The 15252-nt window shown below is 49.0% G+C and overlaps 1 protein-coding gene and 2 long non-coding RNA genes across 13 annotated transcripts in view; 2 read left to right on the forward strand and 1 right to left on the reverse strand.

The window, feature by feature from the left end:
• Positions 1-8197, reverse strand: part of KMT2C (lysine methyltransferase 2C) — a 192718-nt gene extending 184521 nt beyond the window's left edge. For 6 of the 11 annotated variants that reach the window (XM_066314291.1, XM_066314309.1, XM_066314285.1 and 3 more), the window contains exons 1-2: positions 6988-7789; positions 1623-1688 (exon numbers count right to left, since the gene is read on the reverse strand). In XM_066314291.1, the coding sequence (XP_066170388.1) occupies positions 1623-1688; positions 6988-7163 (242 nt within the window). In that variant the 5' untranslated portion in view covers positions 7164-7789. Of the gene's footprint in view, positions 1-1622; positions 1689-4004; positions 4139-6987; positions 7790-8088 lie in introns of those variants that run through there. The other 5 variants (XM_066314319.1, XM_066314277.1, XM_066314259.1 and 2 more) reach the window with 4 other exon arrangements.
• LOC136358485 (uncharacterized) overlaps positions 1-15252 on the forward strand; it is a 1172843-nt gene that overhangs the window by 232472 nt on the left and 925119 nt on the right. The gene's annotated exons all lie outside the window — the stretch shown is intronic.
• On the forward strand, positions 9000-9630 carry LOC136362855 (uncharacterized). The gene is made up of 2 exons (XR_010743861.1): positions 9000-9328; positions 9504-9630. It is a non-coding gene; the product is annotated as an uncharacterized lncRNA (long non-coding RNA).

Below are 15252 nucleotides of genomic sequence, written 5' to 3' on the forward strand. Positions count from 1 at the left end.
AAAAGTCTCCTAAATTTACTTCTATATTGGAAAGCTGAAAGCCTGAAGACCAAAGCCCCCCTAATTTCCCAAAGCCAAGGCTGTACCTTGGCAGGGAGCGTGGGGCTGCCAAGAGCTCTGCCTCCCTGCAGCAGCCTGGCCCTTGCTCTGGCCTCCTCCTGCTCCTGCTATCACAAACATGTCTCTTTGCCAGGTTACTTCTACCCCAGCTCAGTTTCCCTGTGCAGCTCAGCACCAGCGCCTGGGTCAGCACAGGGGAGAGAACAAACAGCTGGTAGCGGAGGGAGGGCAGCCCTGCTGCTCCTTTTTCACTGCCAGAACCGGCTTAAGATTTATGGTGTTTGGGGAAAACAGCCACCTGATGCACTCCATACACTCACAGCCCGTGTTTCTTTACGTAATAAATATGCTAGGTTTTAAGGGGTTTCCTGCTTTATCTTACTTGCTTTCAAAAGCACCAATGCTGTCAGAAGAACTCACTCAGCATAGTTCTTTAACTAAGTGCCCAAACTTATTTTGAGTAACAGAGGAATGGCATGAACAGCACTGCCTAGTGCCATCCTTCCAGTGAGGAGGAAAAAACACCAGAACAAAAAATGCAGAATTCAGTACAAGTTACCAAAAGTACAAGAAAACCGTAGTAAAATCTTGCTCCTCTGTATTTATCCAAACTGTAAGAACCACACAGGTTGTATGAACTGGTTATCAAATATATTAAACAAAGAAAGGAGAAAAGCTTTCAGTATTTCATGGAACTTTCAGTTACCTAATTATTTCGCAATTAATATTTTAGTGTACCTATGACAGCATTTTTTTAAAAGTTAATTTCACAGAATCAGTGTATAACAACACTGTCTTAGGGAGTGATCATTAATGGTGGTAAGGAAATTCTATTTTCCCTGGAAATACATAACCCTGCTACCCCTCCAATATTGCAATATTGCTGTGGTGCAAGGAGTTAAAAAACAACTCCAGCCTGAGAAAGGGAGAGCTCACCTATTCTCAGCCAGCCAACTGCCTTGGAAAACCATCTCTCAGTTGAAATTATGACAAAGAATAGAAATGTCCATTTCCAATCACTTATCTTATGAAAGAACAATGACAAGAAGTTAGTAGGAGTTAACATGCTAACAAGAAAAAAAAATCCACAAGCAAAGCCAAGAAAATGGAACTGTTTTATTGTTTTAAACGAAACAATAAAAGGGAAAAGTCTCCTGTGTCATTACACACAGGATGAAGAGATGTCTGGTGTGTAGATGGCTCAGTAGAGACTGGGCAAAAGACACCTTGTGACCATTGTGTTGGTATTTCAGACAGCCATCACACTTGATCTGTCTGACAGCTCTTGGAGGTCCTCTCATGACAAGTGTTACAGAAATTCAATGGATCATTAAATACAAACAGAGAGGAACTAACAACTGAAATGTCAAAAAAAAAAGTCTTGAAGCGTCCTTCACAGCAAGTGTGGTCTGTTTCAAATTGGGGAAACTGCATCTATTGCCAGCATTCAGCTTAACTTTGCTCACCCTTAAGACACAAGTGAAGACAGCACATGAATCCACGTTTTAACAACTTTGTGGCAAAGCAATTTGATAAACCCTATCCATCACACAAGTACTTACCACAAACTGAAAATCCGAAGATTAATACAGATATCATTCACCTCCTGAGCACTGTGAGCCAGGCTCCTATGCAAAAAACACATAAAGCAGTTGGGAATTGCTTGGTAATTCAAACACAGTGGAGGAAGTCACAGAACATGGGCTGCTGAGGAAAATGGCACAAAGCTCAGCCCTGTTCTGCAAAGAGCCAACTTCAATCCTCACACCTCATCTCCTCCTCACTCTGTGTTCCACTATGTGCCTTCTGGCTTTTGGCCAAACAGTTTGATACACGTGGCTTGTACAGGCCAGTGTTTGCTTTAATACGTTAACCCTTGGCTGTGCAAGAGTTGTACAAAGCTTGTCCATCAAAAGACCTCAGCCTCGCCAGGTAGCGATGACCTCCCTTGACTGCAACATTTTTATTCTACAACACAACACACATCTTACACTTGCAAATGTTAAATTCTGAATTGAGAAAAGGGCAGGCAAGTAAAGACACAAGTACCACACAGAAGGTGTGTGATGAACTAAAGAAACACAGCTGAGCTTACAAAGCTCCTCCAACACGTTAAGGTTCTTTCAAAATGAGAGTAGGTATCTTTAAATATTGGCCTACCCTAATGCAAATGCAACTAAAAGTGATGACAGAAATTCTCAAATAATCATTGCCTGGCAAAAATACTTAAAAATGCTTAAAGGTCCTCAAAACTATCAGCATATGTGAAATCAATGGCCTTTGAAAACCTACTGCAGTTTACATTGGCCAAAGTAATGAAAAACTACTATGGAAATTAAGACACGGGTAATTAAAAAAGAAACACAAAATGTTCTCCACAATTTTGGAGGCATTATTATATGCTGCTCTAAACTAAACACATTTGTAAAAGTAACTTGTAACACACATCAAAATCTGATGGATGCTGAAAATAAAGCTTAAAGTGAGCTTAGACACCGATCTACAAAGGGTCACAACCAATGAAACTTCTGCTACTAAATTTTGCTAAGAAGCTGCATCTGTTTATGCTGCTTATAACCTGTAGAGATTAAGAAAGCTCTGCTACTAAAAATTGATCACTAAAATACTCACTGCACCTGTACAATGCTGTTCTGATACATTTTCATGAACTACCAGCTGTTCATACAATGATAGTATAGTCAAAACAGAACTCTTCCTCTACAACTTCTTTTTGACATCATTCCTGTCCTTCAGGCGCCTACCCTGGAATTTGAGGTATAATCCAAGCAAGAGTTAAGTTCCCAAGATTTCAGGACATATAGTGAGGTGGCACCTAATTATTTTCCCTTTTCCTCTACAATCCTTGCCAGAGTTCTTTTAACCACCCATCTGAAAGCTTCTTCTCCATCGTGCCCTACTAGCTTTATTAATGCAACTTCATTATCTTTTTTCAACTTTCATAAATTCAACCTTTCTACCTTTTAAGGCAGAAAGGCGATACTACAAAACCATTTTCTTTGTTCACTGCTTTGATTCCAGTTCTCTGTATTCTTCCTGATGCACCACCACAGCATGAACAACCTCCTCGCTCAAAATCTCAAGGCTCTGCTTGGCCTGTCCTTGCTCCGCCTCTTCAATTTGAATTGCTGCTCTGTACAGATACCCCCTTGTCAAAACGTAAGGAAGAACACAGGAGTGTTGGCCTGGCAGTTCAGGCAGGAAACCAGCTATCTGTGAAAATCCTCAGGGTGACAATGCTACCCTGCTTTAAATATATCCTACGAGTCGGATGCCTGTGAATCACTCCCCGATGCTGAGATAGCCAGGGCACTTGAACTGCTGCATGTTCTTCTGCTCACAGCATTCTCACAGCTCCCTTGTGCTTTCCCAATACATGTCTTACATTTACATGCCCTCTTATCTTTACATTTAAATTAAGAAATTGTTTGTGCAGGAACAACCTTTGCTTATGCGTTTGTACTGCGTGTAGTGTAATGGTGCCCTGGCCTCTAGGCACAATTACAATATAAATAATAAAAATGAACTGTTCACCTAAGATTAACTCTCCTGATGGTGCTACATGAAGCTACATCCTTCAAACAATGATCAAGGACTGTTCTAGCACCACATTCTACCATGTGTACCTCTCTCCAGGTACTGATGACACTGATTCCCAGTTCTTCACCTACAGGAAGCCCCCACTGTTCCCTGCACTCATCTGTGTCCACAGCACCACTGGAATTTTTACTGATAACCAGGTAAAATGCAGAATGAGATGTGGGCAAGCACTGTACTATTGGAGAACCCTCTGCTCCCTACTTCTGGGAAGAGCTGAGAATCCCTGGCATCTCACAGAAGCAGATTCAAAGCAGTTTTCCATCTGTCTGTTTAAACTCATCAAATTTGCTTAAAATCATGGCCTTCAAAGAAGGTAAAGCACCAACCTAAAGCATTCTCCAATATGGCACTGCTGTTTAATGGAGGCATCCATAGCTGAGGAATTATTCTATTCTGGCTTTGCCAGTTTAATGCAGGGCTCTTCGTTTCATCATTACTTAGGCTGCACTTAGACTGAACATTCAGTGGAACATTTCCTATAATGGGATAAAGCAGTTGAACAATTTGACTGGCTAATAGTGATTTAGACATGTGATTACAGTACAGAAAATGGTCTGACATATGCTCTTTTATCTGGTTTACATGAGGCACATTAATCCAACTGGAAAACACAGAAGTGAAAAGGAAGACAAGACCAAGCACTCTGAAGGCAAAAATAGAAAATAATTTTAGTTTTCTTACTTCTGTATTTGCTAGGCTAGTTGTAATCAGTATTTTGTAAGCAGGAAAACTCAAAATAGAACCATTTTCTTCCCAAAATGGATACAACTACAAACCATCAATCTAAACCTATGCAGTGCAGGTTAGAAAATATCTAATTTTTATAAAATCCTAGCTTCAAAAGCATGTATGACTTATGTCATAATGCCTTTACCAAAAGTACAGGATTTGCAGAAAGATGCAGCAGGACAGAAGCACCACACCAGCCAGGAACAATCAGAGTGTGAACAAAAAGAGTACTGATTCATTTTAATTTTTTGTCTCAGCTAATTTAATTTCCCATTTTTACACAAACACTTACAGTCATGTCAGCATAAGCTCACATTTTACAGGAATATTTTATTTCTTCTTAAACCTAGCCAACAACATTCCCATGACACCAAAAACCTAACTGAAGGCAAGGAATTACTTCTTTAACACACACTTTACCTCTAGAGTTCATATACAACCTCAAACTGGCCTAACAAGATATGTCAATTTTCACATACAACACTATTTAGTTTTTTTGTGCAAACTGATACATTTCAGTTTTATTTGCATTTTTCTTCAGAAAAACTTCCTTTAGAATGAAACATTCAAAGGTTTCCTATGCAAGGTTTAGATTTTGTCAGTAAAAATAAAACCAAAGTACGTAAAACTAAGCATGAAGGAGATGAACCCAAGAACTGCACCACGTGTACATCTGCCAACTACTTTCAACGACTGCTATATTAAAAATTTTATCAGGAAAATAGGTAAGATAATGAAAAGAGGGAGCTGTAAACAACACACCTTCCCAAAAACCAGAGGTGGCATGAAAATCTTTGCGGGTAAACTTTCATCAATGACAACAACGACAACAAAAAAATCATGCAGCTCAAACTAATGATAGTTCTGCCTTGGTATATTTATATATTTGTAAGAACAAACGCATATAAAAGATGCATGATTTTTTACATGTGTTTAGGTCCAGCCCAACAGTCCCTTGTCATGTTGTGGACCTCTACCGTGACCTTACGGTCGGGCTTGACCTTAAAGGTCTTTTCCAGCCGGAATGTTTCCGCCGCGGAAATTGGCGCTGATGTTTGGGATGGGCGTTCAGGGAAGCGCCAGGACCAAGGCGGCAGTGTCAAACTCAGCCAGTCCCCCAAAACAAAGGCAACAACCTCTGAACCCCGAGCCTCGGATACACCTCACAGCGCAGGAGCCCTTTCGGTCACCTCCCGACGTTCCTTCGCCAAATGTGCCGCCCAGCTTTGCCCTATTACCGCTGCCATCAGCTATGCCGTGGCAAGCTCCATCCTACTCAAAAATAACCCGCGGGGAGCGCAGCCAGCGCGGCAGCGGCGCTTCCCGGAGGCGGCCGGGGCCTCTCCCGAGCGCGGCCCGGCGCCGGCAGCGGGGCCCTCCGCTCCCTCCGGGGCAGCGCTGCCCGGCGGGATCTCTGAGGGCAGCGGGGCCCTCCGCTCCCTCCGGGGCAGCGCTGCCCGGATCTCTGAGGGCAGCGGGGCCCTCCGCTCCCTCCGGGGCAGCGCTGCCCGGCGGCATCTCTGAGGGCAGCGGGGCCCTCCGCTCCCTCCGGGGCAGCGCTGCCCGGCGGCATCTCTGAGGGCAGCGGGGCCCTCCGCTCCCTCCGGGGCAGCGCTGCCCGGATCTCTGAGGGCAGCGGGGCCCTCCGCTCCCTCCGGGGCAGCGCTGCCCGGCGGGATCTCTGAGGGCAGCGGGGCCCTCCGCTCCCTCCGGGGCAGCGCTGCCCGGCGGCATCTCTGAGGGCAGCGGGGCCCTCCGCTCCCTCCGGGGCAGCGCTGCCCGGCGGGATCTCTGAGGGCAGCGGGGCCCTCCGCTCCCTCCGGGGCAGCGCTGCCCGGATCTCTGAGGGCAGCGGGGCGGCCGCGGGGAGCGGGGAGAGGCCGCGGCGAAGGGAGAGCCGCCGGCGCCCGGGAACGGGCTCCCCCCGCCATCCTCCGCCCCCGCCCGCCGTGCGCTGTTTGTTGTGCTCCGGCACCGTCCCGTCCCTCAGCGCGGCGGCCGCTGCTGCTGACAGCTCCCCCCGCGCCGCCCAGAAAACTCCTGCCTCGACTCGGCGTGTTGGCTGCGGGGGTGTCCTCCCCGCCAGCCGCCCAGAACCGTGTCTGCCTTCCCAAAAAGAGGAGGGGAACGGGGGGGGGACACGGCAAGGGAAAGCGACGAGGAACTACCGTCAGCGCACAGGGAGTACCCGGGCGACGCTGAAGGCAGCCGAGCGTCCTGGCAGGGAACGGACCCAAAAAAGAAGGGGGAAGGCGCAGAGGCAAGGGAAAAAAAGGAGGAAGAGGGTGAAAGGGGAAGAGCTAAAGAGAAACTCCGAAAGAAGGAGGAGAAGAAAGGAATAGGGATGATGAGGGAAGAGTGGAAAAGGGAGAGCAGGCGGAGGAAGACAAAGGTGAAAAAGGAGGAGGAGGAGGAGGGGAAAGTGCAAAGGGGAGAGGAGAAGAAAGAAGGGCCCTTCTCAAAATGGCATTAGGCAGAGGGAGGGGGCGACGAGCAGCGAGTCTCCACTGACAGCTCTGCCTGCGCCTGGCCGCCTGCCCCGGCCCCTCTCTGCCTCGCACACACAAACGCTGAACTTACTTCTTTCTGGCTCTCTGGAAAGGGGAAGCGCCATCTTTGCGAGGCCGGCCCCTAGGTCTTTTGTCTGTGGCTGCTGCTGCTGCTGCTGGGGGGGGAGCTCCAGGCTCGGGGGGCTGCTGCTGCTGCTGAGGCGGCTCCACCACCGCCACCACCAGACTCTTGTCCTCCGTTGACATCCTAGTCAGCAGGACGAGAGAGACACATGGATGATGATGATGAGGATGAAGATGAGGATGGTGATGGGGATCCCGATGCTCCTCCTGCTCCCGCGGCTCCTCTCCTCCTCACCTCCGCCTCCTCCACCTCCGCCTCGCATCGCTGGCCTCAGCCGCCGCCGACCAGCACAGGTAGCAGGGGGAGCAGCATGGGGAGAGCAGGAGGAGGAGGGGAGGGGGGGGGGGGGTGTGCGAAGAGAAAAGCGCAGAGGACGGAAGGAAGGGTCTCACACACAATAACACCCTCCCCGGGCTCGGCGGGGTCTGCCGGGGCTGGGGGAGGTGAAGAGAGCGAGCGAGAGAGACGCGGCTGGTCCCGCCGCTGGGCGCCCCCCGCTCAGAGGCCCCGGGCGCTGGCGGCGGCTCCGGCTGCTGCGCTGCCCGGCTGCGGCGGCCGCCGCTTCATTGTACCCTGGCCCTGCGCCCTCCCCCCGCGCACAGCCCCCGGGGGCGGAGGAGGAGCGGGCGGCGGCGGCGGAGGCGGCGGGGGCCGAGGCCGAGCGGAGGAAGTTTTGACAGCTCCAGCTGTTGTGTGTGTCGAGGGGCTGAGTCCGGCCGGGCTCCGCGTCCCCTTCCCAGCCGGGCCGGGAGCAGGAAGTTTAACTTTGGGGAAAGAAGGAGGAGGAAGGGTGAAAAAGGGGGGAGGAGGAAGGGGGAGGAGGAGGCGGCGCCCTGCCCCCTCCCCGCGGGGTGGAGAAGGGATCCCGGCGCTGCCCTGGCGTGTAACCCCCCCCTCCCCGGCTCCCTTCCCCCCCGCCAGTGCGACACACAGACACAGCGACCGCCCGCCCTCCTCCTCCTCCCCTGCCGCGGCCCCACACTGCGCCTGCCCCGCCCGCCCACCGCCCGTCCCCCGGCGCAGACACCCATCCGCCGCCTCGCTGACCTCACGGGCTGGGCTGGGGCCGCGCCGGGCTGCGGGGAAACCGCGGAGCGGCGCCCGGACGGGACGCGGCGCCACGGGGCGCTCCGCACCCCGCGCTGCGCCCCGGCCGCTGCCCCGGCGCTCCCCCGCCCTCGTTATTTCTTTTTTTATCCATTTCCCCGCGGAAAAGGGAAAGCCCCTTTGGGATGCGGGCGGCCGCTCCCCGCACACGCGCTGCGCTCCGCAGGACGCGGCTCCGCGGGCAGCGCTCGGTGGCCGCCCCGGCGGCGCTGGCTTCCCCCGGGCCCCGCGGAGCCCCCGGGGAGGCGGCTGCAGCCCGGCGGCGCTCCCCTTCCCCCCGCCGCGCGTCTGCGGCTCGGGGCGGCGCAGGCGGGGGGAGCCGCGGGCGCCCCGGGGATGGGAAGGAGGGAGGGAGCAGAGTTCAGCGCTGTGTGCGAGGGAGACAAAGTCTGGGGAGCGTGGCCGCTTTCCAGCGGCTCCGGCTGGAACAGCTGCGGGCGCTCGGGGCGGGGGGGAGGCTCCCCGGGCAGGGGCCCGGCTGGCTGGCTGCCCGCCCGCCCGGCTGCGGGGCGGGGTTAAGCCTCATTACACGGGATTTAACGTGTCCCGGAGGCCAGCGGGGACTCGGGCTGCGAGGGGAGGCGGGGGAGCGCCGCGGCCTCGCAGCCGGAGAAAAGTCCGGCCACGGGGCGAGGGAGCGGCCGCGCCCCCGGACTTTCCTCCCGGGCGCTGCCCCGACGCGCTCCGCTGCCCGCGGCGGGAGCGGCTCTAGCGGAGCCCGGGCACCGCCCCGAGGGCACCCCCGAGCCGCCCCCAGCGAGGCCCCAGCCCGGCCGCCGCTCCCTCCCGCCTTCCTTCCCTCTGGGCCGCAGCGGGGCTGGGCGCGGGTGCTGGATCACGGAACAGCACGGACAGGAGAGCAGCGCCGTGACTCGTGCTTGGCGGGCTCGGGAACTTGGCCGGACTTGGGGAGCGATAGCCCAAGGGTGCGAGTAAACACATCCCGAGAGCCCCGCACGGAGCGTGCTGCCAGTGGCTTTTAGGTCTCTGTTTGAATCCCGGTTGATAAAATGGCCTGGGGTATCACATAGGTACAAAGAGAGGAGAGGCTGATGTTGGTCGGGTTTCTTTTTTTTTTTTTTTTTTCTTAGGGAAAAAACCCACAAAGCGATCCTGATCTTTACACTGCTTCTCCTTCCCCGTTTTTTCACTTGTCAGCGTCAGAATACGAAATTAAATGGTAGGTTGTGGCAAATACTTCTGCTGGCCTGTTTTTATCAGAACCATTTTGTATCATAAAGCCTTTGTTGATTCTTTTTCTAGGTTTGTGAGTAATTAAATTAGACCTTTGTGGCATTTCATGTAATGTATGAAATACATTTAAAACTAACACATTTGTCTCCACTTACATATAGAATTATATAGAGCCATCCCTATTGTTCAGCCATGCAAGGAGAACAGCTGGATTGTTGGTATGGTTTTCTTGGCCCTATCACTGGAAATGTACTCATTTATAAATAAACCCACAAAAATAAAAAAAAATCATCCCGAGTTAAATGTTTGTGTTATGAAGTCCGCAAATGACAGCGTGGGTATACTGCTCATACAGTTTCAGATACGGGATCTTAATGTGTTTACATGTTGTCTGGCAGAAGAAAGTGCCTTTGAATTTTGTTAACTCAGGCAAGTTAGCGTAATTTACCAGAAAACACTTAATGCTATGCAGGCCCAGGCTTGGGTGGAGCAGAGAGAAAAAAGGGCAGGGAGAGGGAAGGAAAAGGCCACCGCCTCTGCACAGTGGGATCTCTGGTGTGGCATTTGCTGGAGTTGCCAGGTTGCCATCTGGTCTAGTAAAAAAAAAGGCCATCTCCTGGAGCACTGGCTGTGCGTGCGCCGGGCCCTGTGCACATACGCCAGGGTGAGCCTCATATGTGTCAGAGCCACCGTGTGTGTGAATTGATGGGAGCTGCAGCGCCCCGTGGGCTCACATCCACTGCTGCGTCCCACGGAGGAAACACATCCAGCCAAATCGCTGGGGCCGCTTGTCCCTGCGAGGGTCATCCAGTCCTCCCATGGAAATGTTTTTTTAATGCCTTTAGGTCACCTGTGAGCGGTTGAGCTTTGCGGTGTGTGTCTTGTAGTAAAACGTGTAATTCGAATTTTTTTTCTCCTTTTGTTTTTAATACATTGATTGTATGTAAATGTATCTAACACGATATAAAATGGGAGTGGAGGCAGCGCTAAGGCAGCGTTGGTGTAGTGTGGTCTAGCACAGGAGTGAAGTAGGGACTGAGCCCTTGAGTTCTGCTGCTGTGCCTTATCTCCTTGCGTGTCCAAACACAGCTGGGCAGGTCTGTGCTGAGAACAGCCGCTGCTGTGGCAATCAAAGGTGTGAAGAACTGTGCAGGGCTGAGAGAATCGTGAGCAGGAACCTGAAGCGGAGATGGAATTGTAGGGAACTGTTTGCTGGCGTTATCTGTCACTCGGAGAAGGCAGGGGGACGAGCTGGGAGACGTGTCACCACACATAAATCCAGTGTGGGAGTGCTTTGTTGATTCAGGATATTTGAACAGTTCTGTCAGGAAAATTTTTATGTTTATACCTTGGCCACACTAACCACCTATTATAAATTATCGCTGTCTGGAAAACACACATTTTACAGCAAATATGTAATATTGAATGAACAGGTTGTCTGCTTTACTGAATGTTAAGAGATCCTCTAGTTCATTGTAAACTAACTCAGGTGAGCTGACACACCTGCTTTTTTTTCAGCTTTCAGGGGCAAGCAGCATTGAAACTTTCAACTAGAATTTACATACTAGCTTTCCTCAAAATAAAATATTTCTGTAGTTTTGGAATTGTTTCTGAAATGTGAGACCCTTGCAGTACTGATTAAACAAGGCATGCTAGTGGTTTTAACTTTAAAACATCTTAAATTGTCCCAATGTGCATAATAACAAATACTTCATAATAAAAGAAGTTGAAGACAGAATGTTGTCTTAAATCAGCTAGTTAAGGAAAATGATCCTGTTACAATTAAAGGAAAATGACAACTGGAATGTAAATATCATTTTGCCTTTATACAACTAAAGTGGTGTATGGAACATAAATAATAAGAAAATTATTCTGGATTCTATCAGAAATGGGATTCTGTTTTATGACATTAATTCAGAACTCTGCCAGTTTAATGATCGTTCGTCCCTCTACATAAACCAAATAAAAGTTAAATTTTTGTTCTCTTTACACTTGTGTTCCCACTGCAGAAAAGTCCCAAGTTATCACAAAGGCTGCATTTAAGCTACATCAGCAACATAGTAACATTTCAGATGTTTAGTATATTGAACCACTTTGTCTTGTCCTGTGCTAGATGGATAATTGACTGTGTTCAACATCTGCTAACTTCAGTGTGCTGCTCTGAAAACTGCAGAGAGTTTGGTGCTGCTGCACATCCCATGTGGTTCTCCTTGTAGCAAACCTCAAGATGAAGGTGCAGGGGCAGCTGAGTGCAGCAACCACATCAGCTGCCAGTGATATTTGTTTTACATCTGCATTTATATTCACCCAAGTAGTTCAGAAATAGCCAGAGTACTGGATTTTATTCAGTAATAAAAAAACCAAGCCCAAGATAATTTAAGAGTTCTAGACAAAGCCTAAATTGAGTGACAAAATCAGGATTGCATCATACAAATACGTGACTTCTAGTTAATTTGTACTAAACTTGGCTGGGCTACAAAAAATGTTAGCATATGCTAATTGTCGTATGCTAACCAATGTGTTGTGGAAGCCTAGTTTTAAACTTGAAATGTTTGTTTCTTCTTTTCATCAGTTTTGCTTACTTGTCATCTCGTGGATCTGCCTTACTTCAGGCAGCAGCACAGCCTGGGTAGTGGCTGTGACACACACACCCTTCCTTGAGCAGTGGGGGCTTCCCCAGCAGTTTGGGGAGGTGCTTTTTGCTGCCATGGTGGGGGAAAAGCCTCTCTTCTCATCCTGAGCAGCATCCCCAGACAGCTGGGGAATTCCAGTTACCAGGGGCTCTGGAGAAATGCACATGGTGTGGAGGTCCAGTTTGCCTGGAATCCATCTGACTGCTTTGTTTGGAGGCATTCACAGTCCGTGAGGAAAAAGCATTTCATTCTAGATCGTGTTTTCTCACCTGCACCTCTCTGTGAAACAGCCTGACTTCTGCTGGACAACAGCTGTCCCCAACACGAACGGATCCAGAGTTTGTAGGAACGTGGGGCTAACACAGGCTAGGCTCCCTGTCCCTTCCTGCTCCCCATCCCTTCCTTCTCCCCATCCCTTCCTCTCCCCATCTCTTCCTTCTCCCCATCCCTTCCTCACCCCATCCCTTCCTCTCCCCATCCCTTCCTTTCCCCTTCCCTTCCTCTCCCCATCCCTTCCTCTCCCCATCCCTTCCTCTCCCCATCCCTTCCTCTCTCCATCCCTTCCTGCTCCTCATCTCTTCCTGCTCCCCATCCCTTCCTCTCCCCATCCCTTCCTCTCCCCATCCCTTTCTGTTCCCCATCCCTTCCTTGTCCCTATCCCTTCCTCTCCCCATCTATTCCTTCTCCCCATCCCTTCCTTGTCCCATCCCTGTCTGTTCCCCATCCCCTCCTCTCCCCATCCCTGCCTGCTCCTCCTGACCAGCTCAGTGTGTGCTGAAGGCCGTGGTGCCCAGGCTGATGGATGTGCTCACACCTTTACACCTCAGCCTCACCAAACCCTAAGGCCTTTTCATCATATTAAGCTCCTTTGACTGGGCTAATGTGACTGAGAAACACACCTTTTTTTTATCCATTAAGATGAGGCCAAAAATGTTAAGTGCTCAAGATGCAAGCCCCTAGGGCTTGTCTATATATCGAGTTATTACACGTGGAGGCTTTTATCTTCATAAAAAAATGTTCTTTTTGTGCACGCCAGAGTGTGAATTTAAAACCAGTGGTTGTAGTATAGTCCTCGTGCAGACTCACTCATTCTGGCATCTTCTGGCCTTTTTTTCTTTTTTTTTCTTTTTTTTTTTTTTTTTTTTTTTTTTTTTTTAGATTAAATCTAACTTTAATTCATTTAGGTGAAATCAAAAAAAGGTACTCAGAGTGAGTTTGTCCACATGAGGAATTATGCTTGCCTGCCTCTGGTAGTAGTATTAATAATACTATATTCTCCTATATGGAGAAGCTTTGTCTATTAGGAATGTTGATTTTGGACATGTTTGCAGTTATTTGCATTTGAAGCATCCTATTTTTACAAGTGGTAACTGAGGCACGCTACTGAAACTCATTAAGTTATTCCAAACTGAGGCCATGATCTTGGGCATGCTAAATTAGGCCGATAAATAACTAGATTCATAAATAGGTTCACTGAAGACAACTACCTCCTGATTAAAGTTTGTTCTGTCTTTAAACATTTGGAAAAATGCTTAAATTCTTCCTAAACATGCAATCTATATATTTTTTTTCTGAGAAGAAACAATGAATTGTGCTATGTTATGTTGGTTTTTTTTAGAATCCCTATGAAGTCACATAAAGTATCTACAAGTTACTTAGGACTTCTGTTTCATTCTTCATGAAACTGTAATTTATAAACTTCAGCATTCTTCTATTTATCTGCATGGTGGTGAGCAGCTGAGAAATAACATTTTGTGGCATACTATTAATTGCATGGGAGTTTTAATCCAAAAATGCAGAATGCCAATAGTTTGAGGAAAATCAAATTAATACCTAAAAGCAGGACATGCCAAACAGTGCAGATAGATGGAAAAACCCAGAGCCAGCAGCAAGAACCCAGGGCAGTAGCTGCCCCCTTTGTGTGCACCTCTGGGAAAGACAATAGATTGCTGTGAAGTTGGGACTTATCATGCAGAAAGTCAAATAAATGTCTGAGCAGTGTTTTGCTGTTTGCAGGAGTGGTGCATTACACTCAGATTACTTAACAGAAATAATACAAACCTGGCCATGAGACGGGGGAAAGGATTTGTTTGTGTGCAATCATATATTGGGTTTTTATTCCGTGTTCTGCACAGCACCTCATGCACAGGGGTCGTGGTTCCTTATCTGAGATCCTGGGTGCTACGATAATAGGAATTTAAATACTCTCTGTGGAAATAAGCTTGCCATAGATTGCCAGTTTTGCAAGGAAATAATCTCTGCCCTACTATGGGATGGCCTCACGTTTTGTAGAGTTGTACAATGTGGAGAGGCCTTGGGTTGTAGAGAGGTAAACACCTGGACACAGGTGCCCAATCCTGTTTACAGCTGTTTACTTCCATAACATTGTGTGTCTGAGTAAGACGGGCAGCATTTGGCCTTTGGTTTTTGGAGTTAATTGCAGACAGTTAATGGAGACATGTCACATACATGAGTTTCCAGAACAAAATTCAGTCCTTCACTTCTTTAATAGCTGATTTTTTTAACCAATTATCTACATACCCCTATGGAAACAATAGCAGAGCCTTCACAGCCAAGGACTATAGTGAGATCCTAAATTACATATATAATAAAGGTTGTGCATGTGTTTTCTGGCTGAGAACCATGTTATATTTCAGCCTCAAGCAAAAATTTTCTCCAAGCTGTAGTCCCTCAACAAAAACACACTTTTTAATGAAAGTCCTGACACCACCTTAATTACAGTGCAGCAACCTTACCTTCATAATCCCATTTCATCCTTAGGCAAGGAGAGCATCCCTGGGGGCCTGGCTGCTAGTGACCAGTTTTTACAGACACAACCTTCTCCCCGGTGCATTTTTTAATTTAACCTGTGCTGTGCTGCTCGGGGGAAGATGCACATGGAGCTGCTCATGCTCATCTCCCCACGCTCCTTGCAGCTCTCCTGGCACTCCTGGAGGATCAGCCAGCCCTGGCCCTGGAGGATCAAGCAGTACCCAGGGATGCACAGCCTGCAGCCACCTCTTTGGCTTCCCCACAGTTCTCCCTCTCTGCCACGGGAGCCCAGCAGGAGTCAAAGTTCATGTCCAGCCTCTTTGTACCACAGGGGTTTCACCCTGACACTTTCCAGCCTCCCCCAGGCTGTCATTCTGGGTTATCCCAGTGCCCAGAAGACAATCCTCCTTGTTTTGCTGGCCGTCACAGCAGTAAAATCCTTGCTCTTGGATCTGGTAGTGCAGGGGGAAAGCTCTCCCAGTGGCAGCCCTACTCCAGGTGGGTG

This window comes from Sylvia atricapilla, chromosome 1, assembly GCF_009819655.1.
Source record: "Sylvia atricapilla isolate bSylAtr1 chromosome 1, bSylAtr1.pri, whole genome shotgun sequence".
Taxonomy (NCBI): domain Eukaryota; kingdom Metazoa; phylum Chordata; class Aves; order Passeriformes; family Sylviidae; genus Sylvia; species Sylvia atricapilla.